We start from the raw sequence: 19,677 nt of genomic DNA on the forward strand, positions 1-19,677 counted from the left end.
ATTACTGCACATGCAGCCTTAGAACCTCAAGCTGGGCATGTGCTGATGCAATCCCATGTCTATGCTTAACACTGCACATATCTATTCAATCCATGCTCTCATCATATGAAAACAGACATATTAATTGGGTTAACCTTTTTATCTTCCTCTTGGAAGTAGCTCTCCTATATATTTTCTGTGAGAATTTAAACCTAAGAGATTCTATCTCCGCCTATACAAATAAACTGGCAAAAGTTGGCTTCTTGAAAGGCTTTTATTTGGCTCAACTCTAAGAATTGATAGCTCTTCATTTGTAACACTGTTGATTATTGTATTCACTAAATGCTCCCAGATGCCATTTAAGAGGCCAGGATTAAGAGAGCAAACCTGACATTTGCGGATGAATCTTCAGTGGGAATGCAAAATGCACGGACCATTTAATCACCGTATAGAAGCATTCTTTATCTTGGCGTTTCCATTACAATAACAAATATCCTATTTAAAATCAGGGAAGGCTGATATATTTGGAACGCTCTCACTTTAATAAGCTCTCCCTATGTATCTCATCTTCTAAGCTCTGGTCTGCAAACAGTTACCATGATGTCTGAGCCAATATTTCTTCTCCCACTTTTAGCTGGAAATTTTTTTGGTTTAAAAATAGTATGTGAAAAGCTGCTGCTAAGCTCCCATACTGCTTTCCTCGTGTTACTGGAGGTAGATGGTGTGTTAGATCTCCTTGGTGCAGGTGAAAATTCAAAATGTTGTTACTTTCTCTCCAGTCGCTGTGTTTCCTGAATATGGGCGTTTGCTGGCTCTCTGAGTGGTGATCACCCAGGCAATGAGAGCTCCTGCCAAGATTCCTGCTGTTGCCGCCACAATCGCAGCCCAGTAGGGCACCTTGCCTCCATTGTTCTCTGCGTCGATCCCTGAACCCTGCGCTTTGCTGTTGCTTGAGGTGAAAAGAAAGGGATTTTCCTGCAGCAGAAAGGCACAGATTACAGAACAGTATTCAGTCCTTACACCACCTAAAGATGTAAGAGGGGACCCGCCCACCCATGAATTACAGAAGCAACAAAATAATATTTTCCCATCTGCTATAGCAGAAAGATTTACCATCTTAACCTTTTCCTGAACTATAAACCAACATGTTCCCTTGAAGCCTCTGCATTTGGCCTCCGGTGGATCAACACTGCTTTTAGCACATTTATTTTAAACCTCCAACTGGGGGTATGCAACTCTAACAAACCCTGGTGAAATAAAACTTTTTTTTTTTTTTTTAATAAAGAGGCTGAAAAGTTTAGGGATTAAATCCAGGTCAACATATTTTTTCCTAAATGCACCTACTATTTCAGTTTAATAAATTAAACCCATTTAGGAACAAGAGCTCTATTCTTCACCTGTCTTATAAATAACAGCAGCAGGGTTCAGGGCTCATCCCACACTTGGAAAGCGTGGGTCCAAGTGATTTTCCGCTTGTTCTGCACCTTCTAGGCTTGGGTCTGAGTGGTTTTGCCCTTGGTCCCACCACTTTCTCCCTGGAAAAGTGGCTCTTTTGCAATAAATCGGAGCAAATGTTTGTCTGGAGACAGCCCAACTGATGTTTGCTCTGATTCAGCGGGAAAGACTGAGTTTCCCCATGGGAAACTGGCAGGGCAAGGACAAGTCCTCCCCCTTCTTTTCACCCTTCTGGCCTGATTTGTGTTCTGCTTACAAGCAAAATCCATTGCAAGCTCTAATTATCATGCTCTTCAATGCTTGGTATGGCTGGGAAAGAGCTGGGTCTGAAACCTTGGGTCCTGCTTCCGACCAGTGTAAACAATACTGAGTTAGAAAGACCAGTGGCACAATGAGGTAGCTCCCTATATGCCTACACACTTGCCCAGAGCTGGGTTAACCAGTAAGCATAATAAGAATGGGCTTAGGGCATCAAGGGAAGAGGGGCACCACAGAATGTTTCCATTGCCAGATTTACCATGGACCATATGGCGCTAGCTCCCACAATAAATGAAAAAAATACATACATATATATGTAATAATAATATAATAATAATTGAAATGATAAAATAGTAATAATAGAAATTAATAATACAGTATACAGTTACAGGTAGGTAGCTGTGTTCGTCTGCTTGTAGTTGAAACAAAATAAAAAAATTCCTTCCAGTAGCACCTTAGAGACCAACTAAGTTTGTTATTGGTTTGAGCTTTCGTGTGCATGCACACAAAAGCTCATACCGATAACAAACTTAGTTGGTCTCTAAGGTGCTGCTGGAAGGAATTTTTTATTTTGTTAATAATATACAGTTAATCATTGTTTATATTTTGAATTAGATATATATGAGGGCACCAAAACACTTAGGGCCTCTAAAGTCTTAATCTAGCCATTAGCATCATTAGCAGCAGCAGCAGGACTGGTGCAATTCTGAATCCCAAAGAATCTCGCTTCATGTCCTGGGCTCTTGCCTCTTTTACTATCTAGTTCTGTTTGGGCAACCAGATTCCTTTCATGCTACAAAAAGCCTATAATGGGGGATGGCACATTTTAAGCCATTTAAAAGTTATTTCAGAAGGAATGCAACGAATCAAAAGTGAGAAGTTTATTTTGTTGTGGGGAAACCAGATATGGGATTGCATAGGCCCCATCTCTTGATTCAGGAGGGCTCTTCCTATGTCGGTGCTATGGGGCAATATGTTTCTGCAGACCTTTGTTACTTACCGAGGTTGGGCACTTGAGTTTCGACCTATCATATGTGAAGTTATTGTATGACTGCTTATGATCAACTGGCTCCAGCTGAAAGAAAAAAGGACAAATAATTCACCCCGAATCGTAATTCTATATTTTCATGGGACTGGGTATGTTATAATACACCACAAGAACCACACTAATAAAATATCACCATTAAATTGCAATGCTCAATCATTATACCTACTGCATTATTATAGTATTGTATATATTACTGCTCTGTATTCTGCTATATTATACAATTATAGCTTGGAAAGTGTTCTTTCTACAGGTACAGAATAAGATTTTTTAAAAATGTTAAGCACCCTGTCTTAAGGTCATGACAGGAGGCTATAAAAACCCTGCGGAAATGTAATCTATGTCTTAAGTTCCAATGCATAAAAGCAGCCTTTTATAGCTTCTATAGAGTTCATGGGAAGTGGCAAATTAATAGGATGAAATATCAAATGTATAGTGAAGGGCCTCAATACGTGGCAGCTAATGTAGTCCTCTGGAAGCGAATTTTATGCAGGTGAAACCTAATGGACTCAAGAGGGATGAGAAAAGATTAGATCTGTGCAACCTGATTCTCATTTCAATGGGATTTGCTTCCAGGCAAGGATTGCAGTGTTATTCCTAGCCTTTCAGAGCTGGCCAGAAATGTAGGGGTGTGCTGGCTGTTATCCAGAAGGTTATTCTGGATAGATCTGTAATCCAGAAGTTACACATTTATGCTGTGTGCAAGCCACAATGTTTGGACAGCCTGTCCAACAGGGTTGCGCTGTAAATGGGAGATTAAATTAACCATGCCAAGCACGGGGATATAGCCAGTTTTATCTGCCCTTTTTAGGGCGCAGTTCTAAGTTGCCTGAACACACAGAGTGCTGCTAAGAGTACTCCCAGGCACATAGGAAACGCATGCTGCAAGAACCCTAGTTGGGAGACCTGCTTCCCACCCATCTATTTGCTTCTTCCTCTCCAAGAACCATTTAGCACGTTTTCATTGGAGCCTGTGGACTTGACTTGAAGCCTGACTGCACTGTAGTACTATAAGAAATTGCACAGCAGGGTAGAGTTTTTGCTCCTCCTCCAAGTTGCTCTATCTCCGGGATGGACAACCAGTGGTCCCTCAGATATTCTTGGACTCCAACTCCCATCAGCCCTTTCTAGCCCCATGGGTCAGAGATGATGAGAGTTGTAGTCCAGCAATGCCTGGAGGGCCCACCCAGGTTGCTCACCCTTGCTCTAGACCAATAGGTCTAGATCAGGGGTCTGCAACCTTTAAGACAAAAAGAGCCACTTGGACCCGTTTCCGAAGAAAAAACAACTGGGAGCCACAAAACTCGTCATTATAAAAATAACTTTTTTGTCACATTTTTATTATTTCTTTGTTTGACCCCTCAGAATTACTCCTCCTCATAGAAATAAATGTTAAATTAACAAGTTACCTATTGTGTGTGTGTATGTGTTCTTCACTCCCCTTCAAAACAGTGACCAGTGTACATGCCCCTTACAATGTAGCGGGCGGGCGGGCGGGAAGGTGACGTCGGGACGGTGCGTGACTAATGCACGCATCGCCCCCATGCGACGTCAAAGCCAGTACAGCGCCCGCCACAGTGGGGAGTGTCGGGGCGCACAATGCGCCTCCTCCCCTCGCTAGTATCCGCCCCAGAGCCACGGCAAAGGTGTAAAAGAGCCACATGTGGCTCCGGAGCTGCGGGTTGCTGACCCCTGGTCTAGACTACTCAGTGATTTCTTAGGTGAACAGAGACTTGGTCACTTAAGGCAACACACATTCATACTGATTTCTTTGGAGGATTTACTGCACAGCATTGCATCAAGCAATTGTTGTTGCTCATTCCAGTGCATTTCCCTATCGCTTTCCATATTTTAAAAACCGACTTTTTTAAAAAGCAGGTTTGTCGAGTGAGAGTGCCAAATCCACATTAATTGCACAACCTGAATTTTCAAGTATGTGATTTGATCCCACCTGCAAAATAGTGGCAGTTTGAAAGTGCCTGAGCTCAATAGTTCAGTACAGTTGTACCTTGGAAGTCAAACGGAATCCATTCCAGAAGTCCGTTTGACATCCAAAAAGTTCAAAAACCAAAGCGCGGCTTCTGATTGGCTGCAGGAAGCTCCTGCAACTAATCGAAAGCCGCAGAAGGCCCATTGGACATTTGGTTTCCAAAAATAGTTCACAAACTAGAACACTCTCTTCTGGGCTTGCGACATTCAGGAGCCAAAATGTTCGACTTCCAAGGTAAGACTGTACACAGTTCATGCTTTGTATAAAAAAAAATGTCCACAGCCAATCCATGAGATTTCCAGACATAACTGGGATGATTCCTGTTTGAAACTCTGGAGAGCTGCTTCCAGTCACTGTATAAAATACCGAGCTAATATATTGAAACAAATGGACCAATATCCTTACTCAATATAAAGCAGCTTCCCAATTCAGATTTCCCTGCCTCTGCATCCATTAGATCACAGTAGGTCTCATCTTTATTTTGAACGTAGCTGAGCAAAGCATACTGGCATGCACACCCTGTGTTTTTTTGGCACAGAGGACTCCTGCAGGCACAAACCCTTCCCAGGGGAGACAACATGGTACATTGACAGAGAACAGAACAGCTTAAAAATCCTGGGAAGGCCAGAAAAGTGGCTGGCTGGAGCAGCTGAGAATGCGCTGATTTGGCACCCTCCCTTTGCAGCCTTTGCTGGCAGGGCGATGACAAGAATTCCACTGGAGACTCCAACATTCCCTGACCCAGAAAAACCTCAGGCGAGGAGGCAGATAAATTAAAAGCGCTCTGAGCTCTCATTCCTCTACTCCAGCAAAGAAAAAGGTCCTCGCTACTCTAGGAAAGTGAACCATGCTGGTAAATCAAGAAAGTTACAAAATAAGAACCCTGAAACAGAAAGGAGATCACAACAACTCTTCTGACCTAAGGCCAGAACTGTATGAGATTGCTAGCTGCGAGGCAATTATAAAACCCAGGAACTAGGAATATGACTTTGTTATTCCACATCTGGTGGGAAAACACACTCTGTTTCTGGTAGCGTGGCTTCCTCAAAAAGCAAATAAAAAACTCTGCTTATAGTTCTTTTGTGGCCCTGATCCCAGCTCCCACCCGCCTCAGCCAGCATGGCCAATAGGCAGGGATGATGGGAGTTGTAGTTCAACATCTGGAAGGAACCAGTTTGGCAAAAGCCGAGGTGACATAGCAACCAGATTTGTTTGAGGGGCAATTTGGCCTCAAGTGCTGGTTAAAGAGGCCACGTACCATTTTCCTCCTGTTCAAGGCAACACTTTCCACCAGTCATGCCTGGAATGAAGCTTGCTGGAGAGTCATGACATTGCTCTTGCTATGATCACCTGCTAGGCCATCTCTTAATTTTTTTTAAATGAGGGTAACGCTCAGGCCGCTCTTTTATAGGCAATGGAGGAAATAACTTGCCAGGGGCTATCAGTCCGTCATATGACATTCCTAGACTAAGGTACTCTGGTCCCAAGTTGTTTGGGGTTTGTAGGAGAAAAACAGCACCGTTATCTCACCCCTAAGGACCATATAGGGATTTGTAACTTTGCAAAACCATCGCAAGCGTTCAGTTTAGCCTTATTGGATTTTGCCACCTAGTGGCAGGTAAGGAGAATGGGTGTCTTTCCTGAGACCACCTTCATCTGCAAAGCCCCACCTCCTAAGCTGCGTACGTATTTTGGAGTATTATGGGTGGCGGGGAGCTGTTTCTGAGTACCAGAAGAAACCGCAGCAAAAATCTCCAGGAAGTCATAGGAGCCTTAAAGGGCTTGGAGCAGGCTGGGTTATGATGTTGGATGTGAGTTTGGGCTGATTTCTGTCTCTCTTTCTTGGGTTCAGCATTGTAGAGCAGGGTTTCCCTAACTTGGGTCTCCAGTTGGTTTTGCACTACAACTCCCATCATCCCTGACCAATGGGTCCTGCTAGCTAGGGATGATGGGAGTTGTAGTCCAAAACCAGTTGGAGAGCCAAGTTTGGGAAACCCTGTTCTAGAATAATGTTTGTTATTGCTGCTATTGTTGCTGTAGTGGAGTAAGTGCCGAGGAGGCTGTAAGGTGTTGCCACCTCCTGGGGAGGCTGAGGGTCAAACCACACCTGCCTCCCCCCAACCTGAAATAGGCCATGTTGGCTGGAGCTGGTGGCAGTAGCTGTTCAAAACATCTGAAGGCACCAGGCTGGGGAAGCCTCAGCTACACACTGTGCTTATTGTATAGTGTCCATCTATACAGCTGCTGTTACTGGGATCGCAGCAAGCACAGAAACAATTAACCAATCCTGGGATGGAACAGCTTCAGGTTCTAATAGGCTAGAACTCATAGGAAAACATAAAGAGGACTTCTAAACATTACATCGTTTCAGCAGGAAGGCATCAACATTCTATTTCCAGAATTATGAATGGTGCCTTGAGACAAATCACACAGAAAAGTGGGTCCTTGTTGATGCAGCAACAGCGATAAGTGTATTATATATGTTAAAGGACGAATGCGAGCCAAACAGCAGCCACTGAACTTGTTCCGAATAATAAACCGATTATAAAATCATAATAATCTTTAAACTCTGCACAATCCTGCAAGCATGTGCAGAATGTATTCCATTATCAGTCAGTAACTACAGCTAGTTGCCATCTCTAGGCATAGCTGTCAACATTTCCCTTTTTTAAAGGGAAATTCCCTTATTCCGAATAGGATTCCTCGCAAGAAAAGGGAAAAGTGGACAGCTGTGTCTCTAGGATAGAGGAGAAATTAATCCAGATCACTTTTTAAAGCAAACTGCTGCCTCTGGAGGTTCTGGGACCTTTTTGGTTCCACAAAATGTGGAAAAAAAATTGCATTGTACTGGAAAATGCATTGAGGAAAATACACAAATGCATATTTTAGGAAGGAAAATGCATGCAAGTGTGGCTGTGGCAACTCAGCCAGATGGGCGGGGTATAAATAATAAAATTATTATTGTTGTTATTACAAAATGTGCATAATTCACACACAGTTTTTCCATGTGTGTTTTTCAATCTTTAGTAAAACAGGACAGAATGGACTTATGACTATGAGCCCATGTGAAACTGATAGGGAAAGTAAATAGGATGTTCGTCCATCCACTCCTATATATGAGGTTTCTGTACCACCAAGTATGTTTGAATTCATACAGCCATCCTCTTACCATATTATTCCAGAGTGCTACGGCCATCTCTGCATGGCCTCTCTCCGAGAAATGAAAGCAATCCACTGCAAAGAAACTCAGGTCTGGCTTCCCGTCCTGTGATTTAGTACAAAATACAATTATTAATCTTCAGAAAAGATTTTATGGCTCACTAGTCAGGTTCTGGCATTTCACATGTATTTTTTTGGCTCATTGTCTCCTGGCGCTGAGCCAATCAACAGTCAAATCCTGCCTCTCAAAAGAAGTCACATGGTTTGTTTTTGTGTTTAATACACTTCTGCAGCAACCACCAGCTAGGTATAGATTTTTTTTGATTTTTTTGGCATAATGTGTAAAAATCGACTAAGTCAACTATCGACAGGGATGTCAGTACATGCTTTCTACAACTTTAAATGCTGTTAGATTGAAAAGGCAGTATAATAAGCCTTTTTCCAAGTGGTATTTATGATAAATGGTTACTTTTATGCCTCATATAAGCAGCAATCAGCAATATCAACGGAGCATCTCGCCTCCAGGTCCTTTCAACATGCTGATGCCTTTGGGAGGAGGACACAGTGACTCTGATGCAAGGACATAATTCTCCAACCTGCAAATAAGCTATTTGTTTCAGTGAATGGGCATAATCCTTTGCTGCAAACAGGGAGGCCTGCAAAAGCAGTAATTACATGGACTGAGTGCACTGTGACATACACAGAGTTCTAGACTGGAGAGCGAAGCAGCCTCTTCCTTAGAATGGGAAACATTATCAAATGATGTTCTGGAAGCACAAGCCATAATGGTTAGTTCACACATACATGTGACCAAAGAAGAGATGAAGAGAAGGCATCTATACATAAATGAAAAGATGGGGAGACTTCAAGGGTGTATAGAAACCAGTTAAGTAGGACTTAGTCCATAGTTTCTTCTGCAGGAGAAGCTAAACCAGTTTCTTCAGACAAGCTGCTTATATAGTCTTATATGCTTCTTCAAGAAGTGGACTCTGATGGTGGACTCCAGTCTACAGAAGCTTATACAGTAATATTTATTGGGCCATATGACTCTTCATTGTTTTATCTGGTTAAGTAGCCTTGGGCCCCAATAAACTGGTGTGTGTGCACTTTTGAAATCTCCTTTCCTCCTTCATCTCTCAATGCCTGCAGCCTCGAGTGAAGACTAGCATGCAAAATGGTGTGCGGAATCACAGATTAATCACCAAAGCAGTGCTTTCATAACATTTGCTGTCTCCTCAAATTTTAGAGGCCGTTCACATTTTCAGCTCTGATTCATCGGTTGATAGATTGTGCGGCGATGAGATGTTGAGATAGAGATGCATACAGGAAGCAGTCCTAAGACAATGTCAGTGCTGCAACAATTTCAAAAAGTTACTTTTGATACGTGCCCATCATTTCTCTGGACTTGGCACCAACCTTTTACACAGGTCTCCTTTCCCTTTCCCCCTAAAGGCCTTTTCTGTTTTGAACAATTAGACCAGGAGTCAGCAAACTTTTTCAGCAGAGGGCCAGTCCACTGTCCCTCAGACCATGTGGGGGGCTGGACTATATTTTGAAAAAAATAAAATAAACAAATTCCTATGCCCCACAAATAACCCATGCATTTTGAGTAAAAGGACACATTCTACTCATGTAAAAATACTCTGTGGACCGGATTTAGAAGGCCATTGGGCTGGATCTGGCCCCCGGGCCTTAGTTTGCCTACCCATGAATTAGAGGAATGATTTATTTGTTTCTGCTTGTGTGAATAGTCATATGTGGACGTGTAGCATGTATCATATCAGTTATATGTGAGTAACAAATGGCCTTTAGACACTCTGGGGTCTGGATCTGGTGCCAGTTCTTGTATGCATGTTGAAAACCAGAAGTGGTCCAATTCATTTATTGATATATGTTCTGGGGGCCTGTAATCCTATCAGCAGTATTGGCTCCCAATTGCCTCTAGGATGGTACACAGAGCCAGGATGGTGGGAACTGACTGTTCTATCTGTCTGCCTATTTTTCAGTTTCCCTTGCAACGCTACATGGTTGTAAGGATGATGTAATCCTCAGCCTGTATATCTTGTCATCTAGAACAAATCCTGGAACACTGCTTTGAATGCTGCAGGTAGCAAACGGTGACTCACACTGTCTAGTGGCATGATGGTGTTTCGGAAAAACGGCTGCACAACAACGGCAAAATCCTCCCGCTCCGCATAGCTGTTGACCATCTTTGCGCTTCTCTCCTGTTTGGGAAGTACACAACGGCAAGGTCAGTGTTGACATGTGGACTCCTTTAGCTCTTTCCCCTCCAGTTTACAAGTACTGACTCAGACCAGACGGACTAAAAGGGACGAGTACCAAATGCAGGGGTGGTGTCACAGGAGAAGAAGCGACAAAGTACAGTAAGGGCAACACAGCTACCCCATTAAAGGTCATTGTGGAAGTCACACTAGCTGAACTTATGTCCTGAGATAGTCAGATGGCAGGAATACCCACTTCATAGAGCTCTTGCAAGGATAAAGAAGAAAAGGAGATAGATCCTTACAAATCATAGGGTAGGCTTAGAAACCCAACTTGCTATTATCGCCACCATTTCTCAAATCTCTATACTAGTTCCCAGCAAGCCTTCTGAAGGAAATTAAGGCTATCATTGGCTATCAGCCACAATGACCATGTACTACCCCCCACAAACCACATTGTCAGTACAGTCATACCTCTTGTTACGTTTGCTTCAGGTTAAATCTTTTCAGGTTGCGTCCCGCAGCGACCCGGAAGTAACGGAACGGGTTACTTCTGGGTTTCGCCGCTCACGCAGACGCTCAAAATGACGTCACGCTCATGCGCAGAAGTGGCGAATCGCAACCCGCACACGTGCAGACGCGGGTTGCGTTCTGCTCAGGTTGCGAACGGAGCTCCGGAATGGATCCCGTTTGCAACCAGAGGTACCACTGTATGAGTCTGAAATACTCCTGGGAATTACAAGTGAGGGGAGTGATGTTGCACTCGGGTCCTGTTTTCAGGCTTCCCACAGGCATCTGGTTGGCCACTGTAAGAACAGGATACTGGACTAAATAGGCCTTTTTGATTGAGCAGACTCTGTTATGTTCTTAATTTACAAAAAAATTAAATCATTAAAATAATAAAGCCATCCTTATAAAACTAAAAAACCGCAGCACTGTCAACTAGTAAAGCAATCAAGAGAAATTAGTTGGCAGGGAGTAAAACTGCTCCAGTTCAGCTCAGGAGCTTTTTCCAGCTGTAACCAGGAATGCCAGATGGCTCCCAAGAAAGAACTGCCCAGAAAAGAACTCCTAAAAATGGAAAAGCAGAGAGGCAGAGGCTGAGTTTCCCTGAGCAGGGATTCCCATTAGGAGGGCATGAGCATCAAGAAGGCTAAAAGACTTCACTGCTTCCCACTGTGCCTCAGACAGTGGGGGAACACATAACAGATAAACACAGAACACAAATAAATACTTAAGACAGAAGAGGTGAAGAAGAGGCAAGGATGAGTCACTGAGCTCCAGGCACAACGTGAAATGCAAGAGAGTGGATTTATGTGGGAAAACAGATGACATCACCAACGCCAGCTGAAACAAGCAATCACTCTCAGGTACTCTCAGCACCAAATCAAGCCAACAAAATGTGGCAGCGCGGAACCTTCCTCTTCAGGGTTCCAGTCAGCTTTGCCATTTTCTCAGGGGAGGCTGGTCTGTTAGGCCCCACCAACTCTCCGCCTGCCTTCAGGCAGCCCACCACATGTCCTGCCTTCTCCCTTGTATCTAGTCCAAGGAGTGGCTTTTCCTGTCAGTTCCCTCCTCCTTCGTCTTGCCCTTGTAAAAAAAACTCTACAGGAAGGAGGATAGAACAAAACTAGTTGGCTCGGCCTGTCATTGACCCTGGCTCCACCTACTGATGGCCTCCCTCCTTTCTGCCCTACTAGTTCCTTTGGGCATCAGTCAACCACTGCATTTTCCGCTCCACACAACCTCAAATACCCAGCCAACATTCTGTAGCATCTGAACACACTTGGTCCTCATTGGGCTGTTTCAGGTTCCTTCCCTTGGAGTGTGTGTGTGTGTGTGTGTGTGTGTGTGTGTGTGTGTGTGTGTGTGGTTCTGCAGACCTTGGGGTTTCTCCAAGCCTGCTGACACTTTTTTTTTCTTGTGGGTGATGCTGCTTTAGCTACATATGGATCCACACTATTAGTCCACTATTAATATGTAGGCTTGACTTCTACAGGAGGGGTGCAATGATCTTGAGTGGGATTTAGCTAATGAGTCTCGTCAGTGGAAGCCCTGCAAGGAGATTGTTGGGGGTGGGTTGGAAGAAACCTCTGGAAAAGTGGGGAGGGGGGAGAGGAGGGATCGTTCTGTCCGACAAGCCAAAATGCTTGGGCTGGCAGAATGATCGGAAGAGCATGATGTTAAATTCCTCCCCTTGAAATCAGTAAGAAAGGAAGTGCTTGCTTTACCTGAAAATCTCTGTTAATTCTTTTCATTTCCTGTAGTTCAGGGGAGTTTTCCTGGGGGTTTAGAAAACACGGGCAAAGGCTCCTGAAAGAGAGAGATGCTAAAATAAACACAGATCCTAGATAGCACGGATCCTAGCCCAACCCCCTGCAATAGTGCAGGTAACAAGATGGTTTGATTTAAAATAGCTTAGAAAGAATGTAAAGTATTAGATTAGGGCTTGGGAAACTCCAAATGTTGTTGGACTATGATTCCCATCATCCCTGACCATTGGCCATACTGGCTGTGGATACTAAAAGGAACTAGAGTCCAACAACATCTGGAGACCCATGGGTTCACCACCCTTGTGATTATGTTTGTGGAACCAGAGAATACAAAAGCCTATGCCTTGGATTTTAAAAATACATTTCTTCCATGGCTTAATAATGGACACATCAGAATAATGTGCTCAAGCCTGTGGTGTGTGCATACACACATGTGCACATGGGTTACTCAAAATAATTCTGGGATCTGTAGTTTGCTAAGGGTGCTGGGAATTGTAGCTCTCTTAGGCATAAGCTACAGTTTCCAGGATTCTTTCTCAAAGGCTGCTAAGGTGTCGTATAAATGTGCTTTAGATATATGATGTCAATGTGGCCTTAAGTTCTAATCCCACTGCTGCCCGGGACTTTTGCCTTGCTTGTTGGTTTACAGAAACCTCCCCCAGCCTGGAGCCCTCTAGAATTTTTGGACTGCAGCCCTAGCCAGCATTGGCCATGATGGCAGGGGCTGATGGAAACTGTAGCCCAAAACATCTGGAGGGCACCAAGTTGGGGAAGGCTGGCCTAGAGGCATGGTTCTTATTTGGGATATAAGAACTCCTGGATTCAACAGTTTGGACCTTTGGATTCTGCTGTTCCAAACCCTCTTTATAGTTGGGTAGACAGTGGCACTGTCCAGATGGGAAAGACACCCACACTTTCATACAGTGGAAAGGGATTTTTGTGACATGTTTAGCACACACAAATGGATTCCAGGTTAACACACGTCTCAAATTGGCTTAACACAAGAGATCCAGCATCAGCCAGACTTTGTGAATCACTGTCTACCTTGTTATAAATATCCGTACAGAAAACAAGAAGCCCAAAGCTACTCTCTTAAATGGCTGCAGCTCTAATGGAAATCAATGAAGATTGCTCTCATATGAGTAAAGGGAAAAACCAGACCCAATATCCTCATTATAATTAGAGCATCTGCTGCCTCACAGCTCCCAGGTCCAATAGCATCTTGCAGGGAACAGGTTTTTTAAGCTCTTTGCGGTTGCTTTATGAATAACAAAAGTATAGATCGGCCCTAAAAATAGCATACAATACAGATTGCTGCGCGATCCGCTCACTTACGCCCCTGAAAGAACACATCCGGATGCTTCCCTTTCTATCTGACGCAGTCCAGTGAGTTCCATTATCTCCACCATGTTGACAAAAGCCCGAGGGAGCTGCAGGGATTACAGTAACCAGGTATATTGATGCACAGAGCACAAGGCAGAGCCAAACAGCAACACAGAGAGGTTATGCACAGATCAGTAGTCGTGAGAACATCTGGTTTTCATGCAATAGGAAAGGAAATGTACAGAGGGCCAGTGGCAATGAACGAAAAATATTATGTCGGTGCGATAAACTTTATAGCTATAACTGCAGGCTGGCACCATTAGCCAGCTTGATGCAACGTTGAGCTAGATGTTCAATGGCGTTTGTGCAGTAATTGTTTATGGCAAGCAAAGAAATGTGCATGACTTTGCCACAAGCCTCTACCACAGGTGGGAAATCAACAGCCTGCAGACCACAGAAGTTCTGTGTGGTCCACCAGGAGTTGCTGTCACCTCTGCCACTACTAAAATCACCTTGTGTCTTGTGCTTCCTTCAGACGACTAGACAGCTATTTGGGAGGCTGCAGGGGGCACAATATACAAGAAGTGGGGGTTTGGAGATGACCCTCCCTGTACACCTTCCCTCCCCCCCTCCAGAATGTAAATTATGCCATCCTCAACCCACTTAACAGCTGCTTGGCAGGTGATAGTCTGCACCATCCTGCTTCCAAGGGGCCTTTTATCCCCCTAAAAGTTGAGCTCTGAAAGGCTCTTCTGAGAGCAAGGACCACACTGGTGACAGCCACCTTTCCCTGATTTCAAAAGGTGGGTTTGCATATATTTGTTTGCATATATATGTGTATGCCCAGACTGCTGGCATGCGGCCCAAAAGCACTCACCCACTGCTCCTTGTGGGCCTCAGGGGCAGAAAAGGTTGCTCACCTTTGCTCCAGAGCAGCCTTCTCTAACCTTGAACCCCTCCAGATGCTTTGGACTACAACCAGTGGCGTAGCGTGGGTTGTCAGCACCCGGGGCAAGGCAAGTAATTTGCGCCCCCTAACCCTAACCCCCAGATGTTGCGCCCAGTGCGGCCGGCCCCTCCTGCACCCCCCACCCCCCACCCTCCCATGAGCCTTTGCTAGCTGCTGTGGAACTAACCCTCAAGTGCCCTTCCTGAAGCGAGATTAGGTCGGCAGGCCTGAGAGACAGTGGTCTTTCAGTGGTGGTTCCCAAATGGTGGCACTCCTCCTGTTGTGAAATAGGATTGGCGGCCTTCTTATTGTCTTAAAACAATATTTCTGAAGGTGTAGATTAGGTGTGTTTTACTCTCTGTTGGGTGGCTGAAGTGGATGTCACCGTTTAATTTTTCCTGCTTATCGCAGCATTGTGTTTTATCGTATGCCTTTAGCTTCTTTGATAAGACTTGCATGCCACCTTCGGAAACTGCCTCATTTTGACAGGCAGCAAACCGATTTATTAAGTAAAAAACGAATAAAATACCCAGGAGACTCTGGGCCACCAATTTCAATAACTAGCTGAGGTTACTTAACAGCGCAGACCAGTGGAGGCTTTTTCATTTGGGCTGTGTCACTTCAGCCTGCCCTCAAACAGCCCCCACATGCCTTGTCTGCTTACTCACAACTAGTTCAGGGGGTGGGACTGCCTGGCAGCTTCCTTCCCCTTAGCCTCAGTGTTGCCCTTGTAGAACTCAGCACAAAAGTGTGTGTGTGTGTGTGTGTGTGTGTGTGTGTGTGTGTGACAAAAGTAGAATTAACTGCCACTGCTTGCATTGGCACTATTTCTACCTGCTGCCTTCTGCCCTCCCAGCCCCCACAAATGGTTTTGTTTCTTTCATTCTACCTTTCCCCTTTCATTCGTTTTATCTTCATCCTTCATCTCAATAAAGCTTCATCATTTGAGAGCCAGGGTTTGACTGTATACTTGTGGCAACCCACAGATCTTTATTCCAAACTTTGACACTACATATTGTGTCCGAGGCAATGTAAGGGGAAAACAGAGCAACTTCACTTTGTAGCAACTTACGGTTACGCTGGGAGTTGCCTCCTCTCAGACTGAAAATTAATCGGTGATTTTGCTCAGCATGAACCAACCTGGACTGTGCAATCATCATCTGAAGCTCTTTTTCGTGTGCCCCTTCCATGAAAAGTCCAGAAGGCGCCATGGAGCAGCTCCCCATTTGTGGAATGTTCTACCCAGGGAGGCCTGCCTGGCACCTTCACTGCCTATCTTTATGCGCCAGGCAAAAAGTTTCCCTTATAACCAGGCCTTTAGCCATTAACTACATATGGCTTTTTAGAAGTGGGTGATATGTTTTTAATGTGTTGCTTTTCCTCCTTGGTATTAATGTATCTACATGGGGTGGGGAGGTTGTTTACTTATAAGTTGCTTTGGGTTGTCTTGGGCAAAATAAAGTGAGTAACAAAAGAAAGAAAGAAAGAAAGAAAGAAAAAGAAAGAAGTTGGGAGTGTTGCAGACGCTAGGTAAGCTTGTTATCATGTTTGTCCACCCATCTCCTTTCCTCCTCTGCTGCACAAATATCCCTAAGTCAGGGCAAATATAGAATTGGGGAGGCTGGAGAGTACATCCATAAGCACGGTAGACAAAGCTGCTGCCTGCTGTTGAGGAAGCAGCATCTTCCTGCTGCAGAGGGCTTTAGGGGCTAGCTCCACGTTGAGAAAAGTGAAGAAAACCATATAAAATACAACCATGTTCGCCATAGTAGAATCTCACCGCTTTCCTGGTCATTAGCTATCAAGGTCATTGGATTACCCTTCAAATATGACTGCACCAGTGCCAGCTATCTGAAAGAAGGTCCTGAATGAAACATGATGATGGAAACTCGGCGAGGGGTGAGAAATGTTTAAGTGCAGTTGCCAAGAACTCAGCCTTCTAGAGTGTCTTAAAGTCTTACCTCCTTGTAAAGGATATCAAGGGTGTCCTGGAGGTGTTCAACATATCTGTCCACTGAATAGGTCTCCTGAAGAAAATGAAACACTCAGTCATCCATTTTCAGTATTGCATGAAAAGTTGCAGATAAATCCATCCCCACACACCCAAAACCAGAGAGGTCTATGGAATAGCTTGACTTGAAGGAGACTGATATGAGGATATAATTTGCACTAGCAAAGTCTTGATATATTTAGAAAGAAGTATTGCAGAATTGTTTCCCAGTTGCAGCATGCATTTGACTTACTCAGCACACACGGCGTTTGGACGCGATTCTTAAATTACTAGTCCAGCTGAATTAAAAACAAACAACTGATGCCTGAATCAGTTAATCAGGAAAAGCTGGATTGGGAGAGCCGGTTTTGATTCTCTGCGTCCAAACACTGGATGTAGACATAATTCAAGAGCTGAAATCAAGCCCACTATTTGCAACAAGATTCAAAATGCAGCTTCAAAACTTTCATCCAGAAATGTGATTTTTTTAAAAAAGGGGAAATCACTCAGAATTTTGAATTCAAGTTCATAATCTTGAATGTTATAATTGGAATTCATATTGGGGAATTCATAAATGGGGAAGGGGGGGGGGTTATAGTGGCACAACATTGTGAGGGCATAGTGGTGTATTGGTTTCACTCATTTTTATTGATGTCACAAGTAAACTTAATTCAGAATGGGACTGAGTCTTTCAAAAAATTGAATAGAATTCTCAGAAAAGACTGGTATTCCCTCCTCCTCCAAATCTACCTCACTATGTCCCAACTCCCAATAAAAAAATGTGTCTCCAGAAGTATTTTGTATTTCCAAAATACTCCATTGTATTTCTGGGGCCACTGAGAACTATAGTTTTAATACTTATTAGCTCGGCACATGGATTATTATTATTATTCCCCCAATGGCTGGCTTAGTTGTTTTCCATTTGGATGGCAAACCTCTTTTTTGGAAGGTCACTAGAGCCAATCACCACCTTTGAGGACTGGGGCTGCAATCAGGACAAAAATGCTCATTTCAAATAAAAAGTGACAGGAAATACTATCGTTTTCAAACCAAGCCAGCTACAGCTTTCATACCTTGTCTAAGCAATAGTTACAAAGGTCATTGCCTCCAATGAAAATGGTGACTAGCTTCCAGTCCTCCTGATAGTTGATGCTCTGGTGAGAAACAAAAACACTACAATATCAGAGTAGTTCACGGATGTTCAGAGGAGCAAAGAGAGTAATGAGTGATGTGACTTGCTCAGGATCCCATCGATTCCACTCTCCGGAACTGCTGGAATTGTCTCCCTGCTCACCTGCTGCGGAATTTTTACAGACATTGCTTGGGGCTGAAGAAAGTCAAGCCAAAGCACGTACACACTCAGTCCATCTCCATGGGAAAAGGCCATTTGAGAGTAAATTCACAATCCCATATTTCTCATGTCGCACATAGCAATTGCAATGGCATGCTATCCACATTGTTTGAAATGCCACCATGCCTATGCTGTCTTTGTGACAGCTTTTTTCAAGGGCATGAAAGTATTGCATGCCCAACGGAGGGTATTAGGTATTTGAGCTGAACTTGTTGCATGATCATTACCACATGAAAGGGTTTGTCTAATGGGACAGATACTAGAGAATAGCAGCACTGTCTCTCTCTCCTCCCCCCCCTCTCTCTCTCACACACACAGTCCCCCTTTGCTGTCTGAAATCCAAAGTCTTTCATTGGTGGGTCAGACTGAATAACAGAGAGGAGAGAGAGAGAGAGAGAGAGAGAGAGAGAGAGAGAGAGAGAAGGAATAAAAGCCAGGGGAGAAATTGGCAGCTGCCCTGGAGTGTGATCATCTAAGCTGCATCTGGGCTTCTGTGACACAGGAGGCTTTCTATTCCTAATGGACTTTGGCGCTGAGGGGTGTAACTGGGACCGCAAGCCCTTGGCACTTGTACAGAGGCAAGCATGAGAAACAAAGAACATTTTCCACAATGATGCACCGAATGCTAGTTGTTAGTAGCTGGAGTCACTGAGAATCCCTGACAGCGACACGTTACCAGGACTGTTGAAAAAACGGGAAGGGAATGCCCAGAAGAGTGGACATTTAGATAGAGAGAAGGAGCCCTCAGATAGGTGCCTTCGCTGTGCTTAGCCAAGGCCGGCAGCTGCTTCAACCTACGTCATTGCCAGCCAACAATAGGGGCTGCTGAGAGCTGTAACTCAGTGGAAAACATTCTGTAACATGCAGTACAAAGAAAGGAATGGATGGTGGCTATTTTTAGAGCAGCAAGTTTACATAACAAGCATTGGTGAATGTGTCCTAAGGAAACCAAAGGCCTGGGAATCACAAACAGGGCTGAATTCTCTTCATTAATAGGATTTGTTTTCCTGGCCCTTGACTTCAGTTCACGTTTGCTTCAAAGAGGTGCCCGGGGGTGTTTGACATCATTCCCTCTCTGATTTCAGAAGGCCAGGATCATGGGCTCTGAAACCTAGGAGCTGCTCTGACTTTTGCTTAAATGTCAGTGCTTCCACTCGGCTGGTGTTTGTGTGTGTGTAAGAGAGAGAGCAAGCAGGAAAAATGCAGAAACGCAGAGAGGAAATGGATTCTTCTTTCTGCTTATCACAGTATGCAGCTAATGCAGCTAATAAGAACATGCAACTAAATGCAACTAATAAGAACAGAACAACTGACAGCAAAGTCAGTCCTCACTCAGCACCTGTCACACAGGCCTAGGTTTGGGAAAGCAGTGGTTTTTGTTTGTCTTCCAGCCCCCACCAAACAATCCATCAATAGATGCCACTGGTTCCTCTTTCTTCCCTGCAATGGCTCGTCTCCCAAAGCCAAAGTACTCAGGTTGGTAATAACACAGTTAAGACACCCTGGTTGCATTTTCCCTCTGCATCTGAGCTCAGCCACCAAAAGCTAACCTCAATAACATAAAAAGGTTTTGCAATGCTTCCAAAAGACACTCGGGCAGACCTACAGGGAGAACAAGTTCCAGAAATGTGGGGCAGCCACCGAGAACACCTGTCATCACATGCATTTCATGCCCTTCCTTGG

The 19,677-nt window shown here is 44.2% G+C and overlaps 1 protein-coding gene across 4 annotated transcripts in view; it reads right to left on the reverse strand.

Moving 5' to 3' along the window:
• Window positions 1–234: 234 nt before the first annotated feature.
• PLB1 (phospholipase B1) overlaps window positions 235–19,677 on the reverse strand; it is a 112,125-nt gene continuing 92,682 nt past the window's right edge. For all 4 annotated transcript variants that reach the window (XM_079969160.1, XM_079969159.1, XM_079969158.1 and 1 more), the window contains 8 exons: window positions 17,717–17,797; window positions 16,615–16,680; window positions 13,717–13,811; window positions 12,340–12,421; window positions 10,013–10,111; window positions 7,897–7,992; window positions 2,693–2,767; window positions 235–954 (listed from right to left, as the gene is read on the reverse strand). In XM_079969160.1, coding sequence (XP_079825286.1) covers window positions 733–954; window positions 2,693–2,767; window positions 7,897–7,992; window positions 10,013–10,111; window positions 12,340–12,421; window positions 13,717–13,811; window positions 16,615–16,680; window positions 17,717–17,797 — 816 coding nt within the window. In that variant the 3' untranslated portion in view covers window positions 235–732. The remainder of the gene's footprint in view (window positions 955–2,692; window positions 2,768–7,896; window positions 7,993–10,012; window positions 10,112–12,339; window positions 12,422–13,716; window positions 13,812–16,614; window positions 16,681–17,716; window positions 17,798–19,677) is intronic.

Source organism: Podarcis cretensis (genome assembly GCF_951804945.1).
Source record: "Podarcis cretensis genome assembly, chromosome: 3".
NCBI lineage: Eukaryota > Metazoa > Chordata > Lepidosauria > Squamata > Lacertidae > Podarcis > Podarcis cretensis.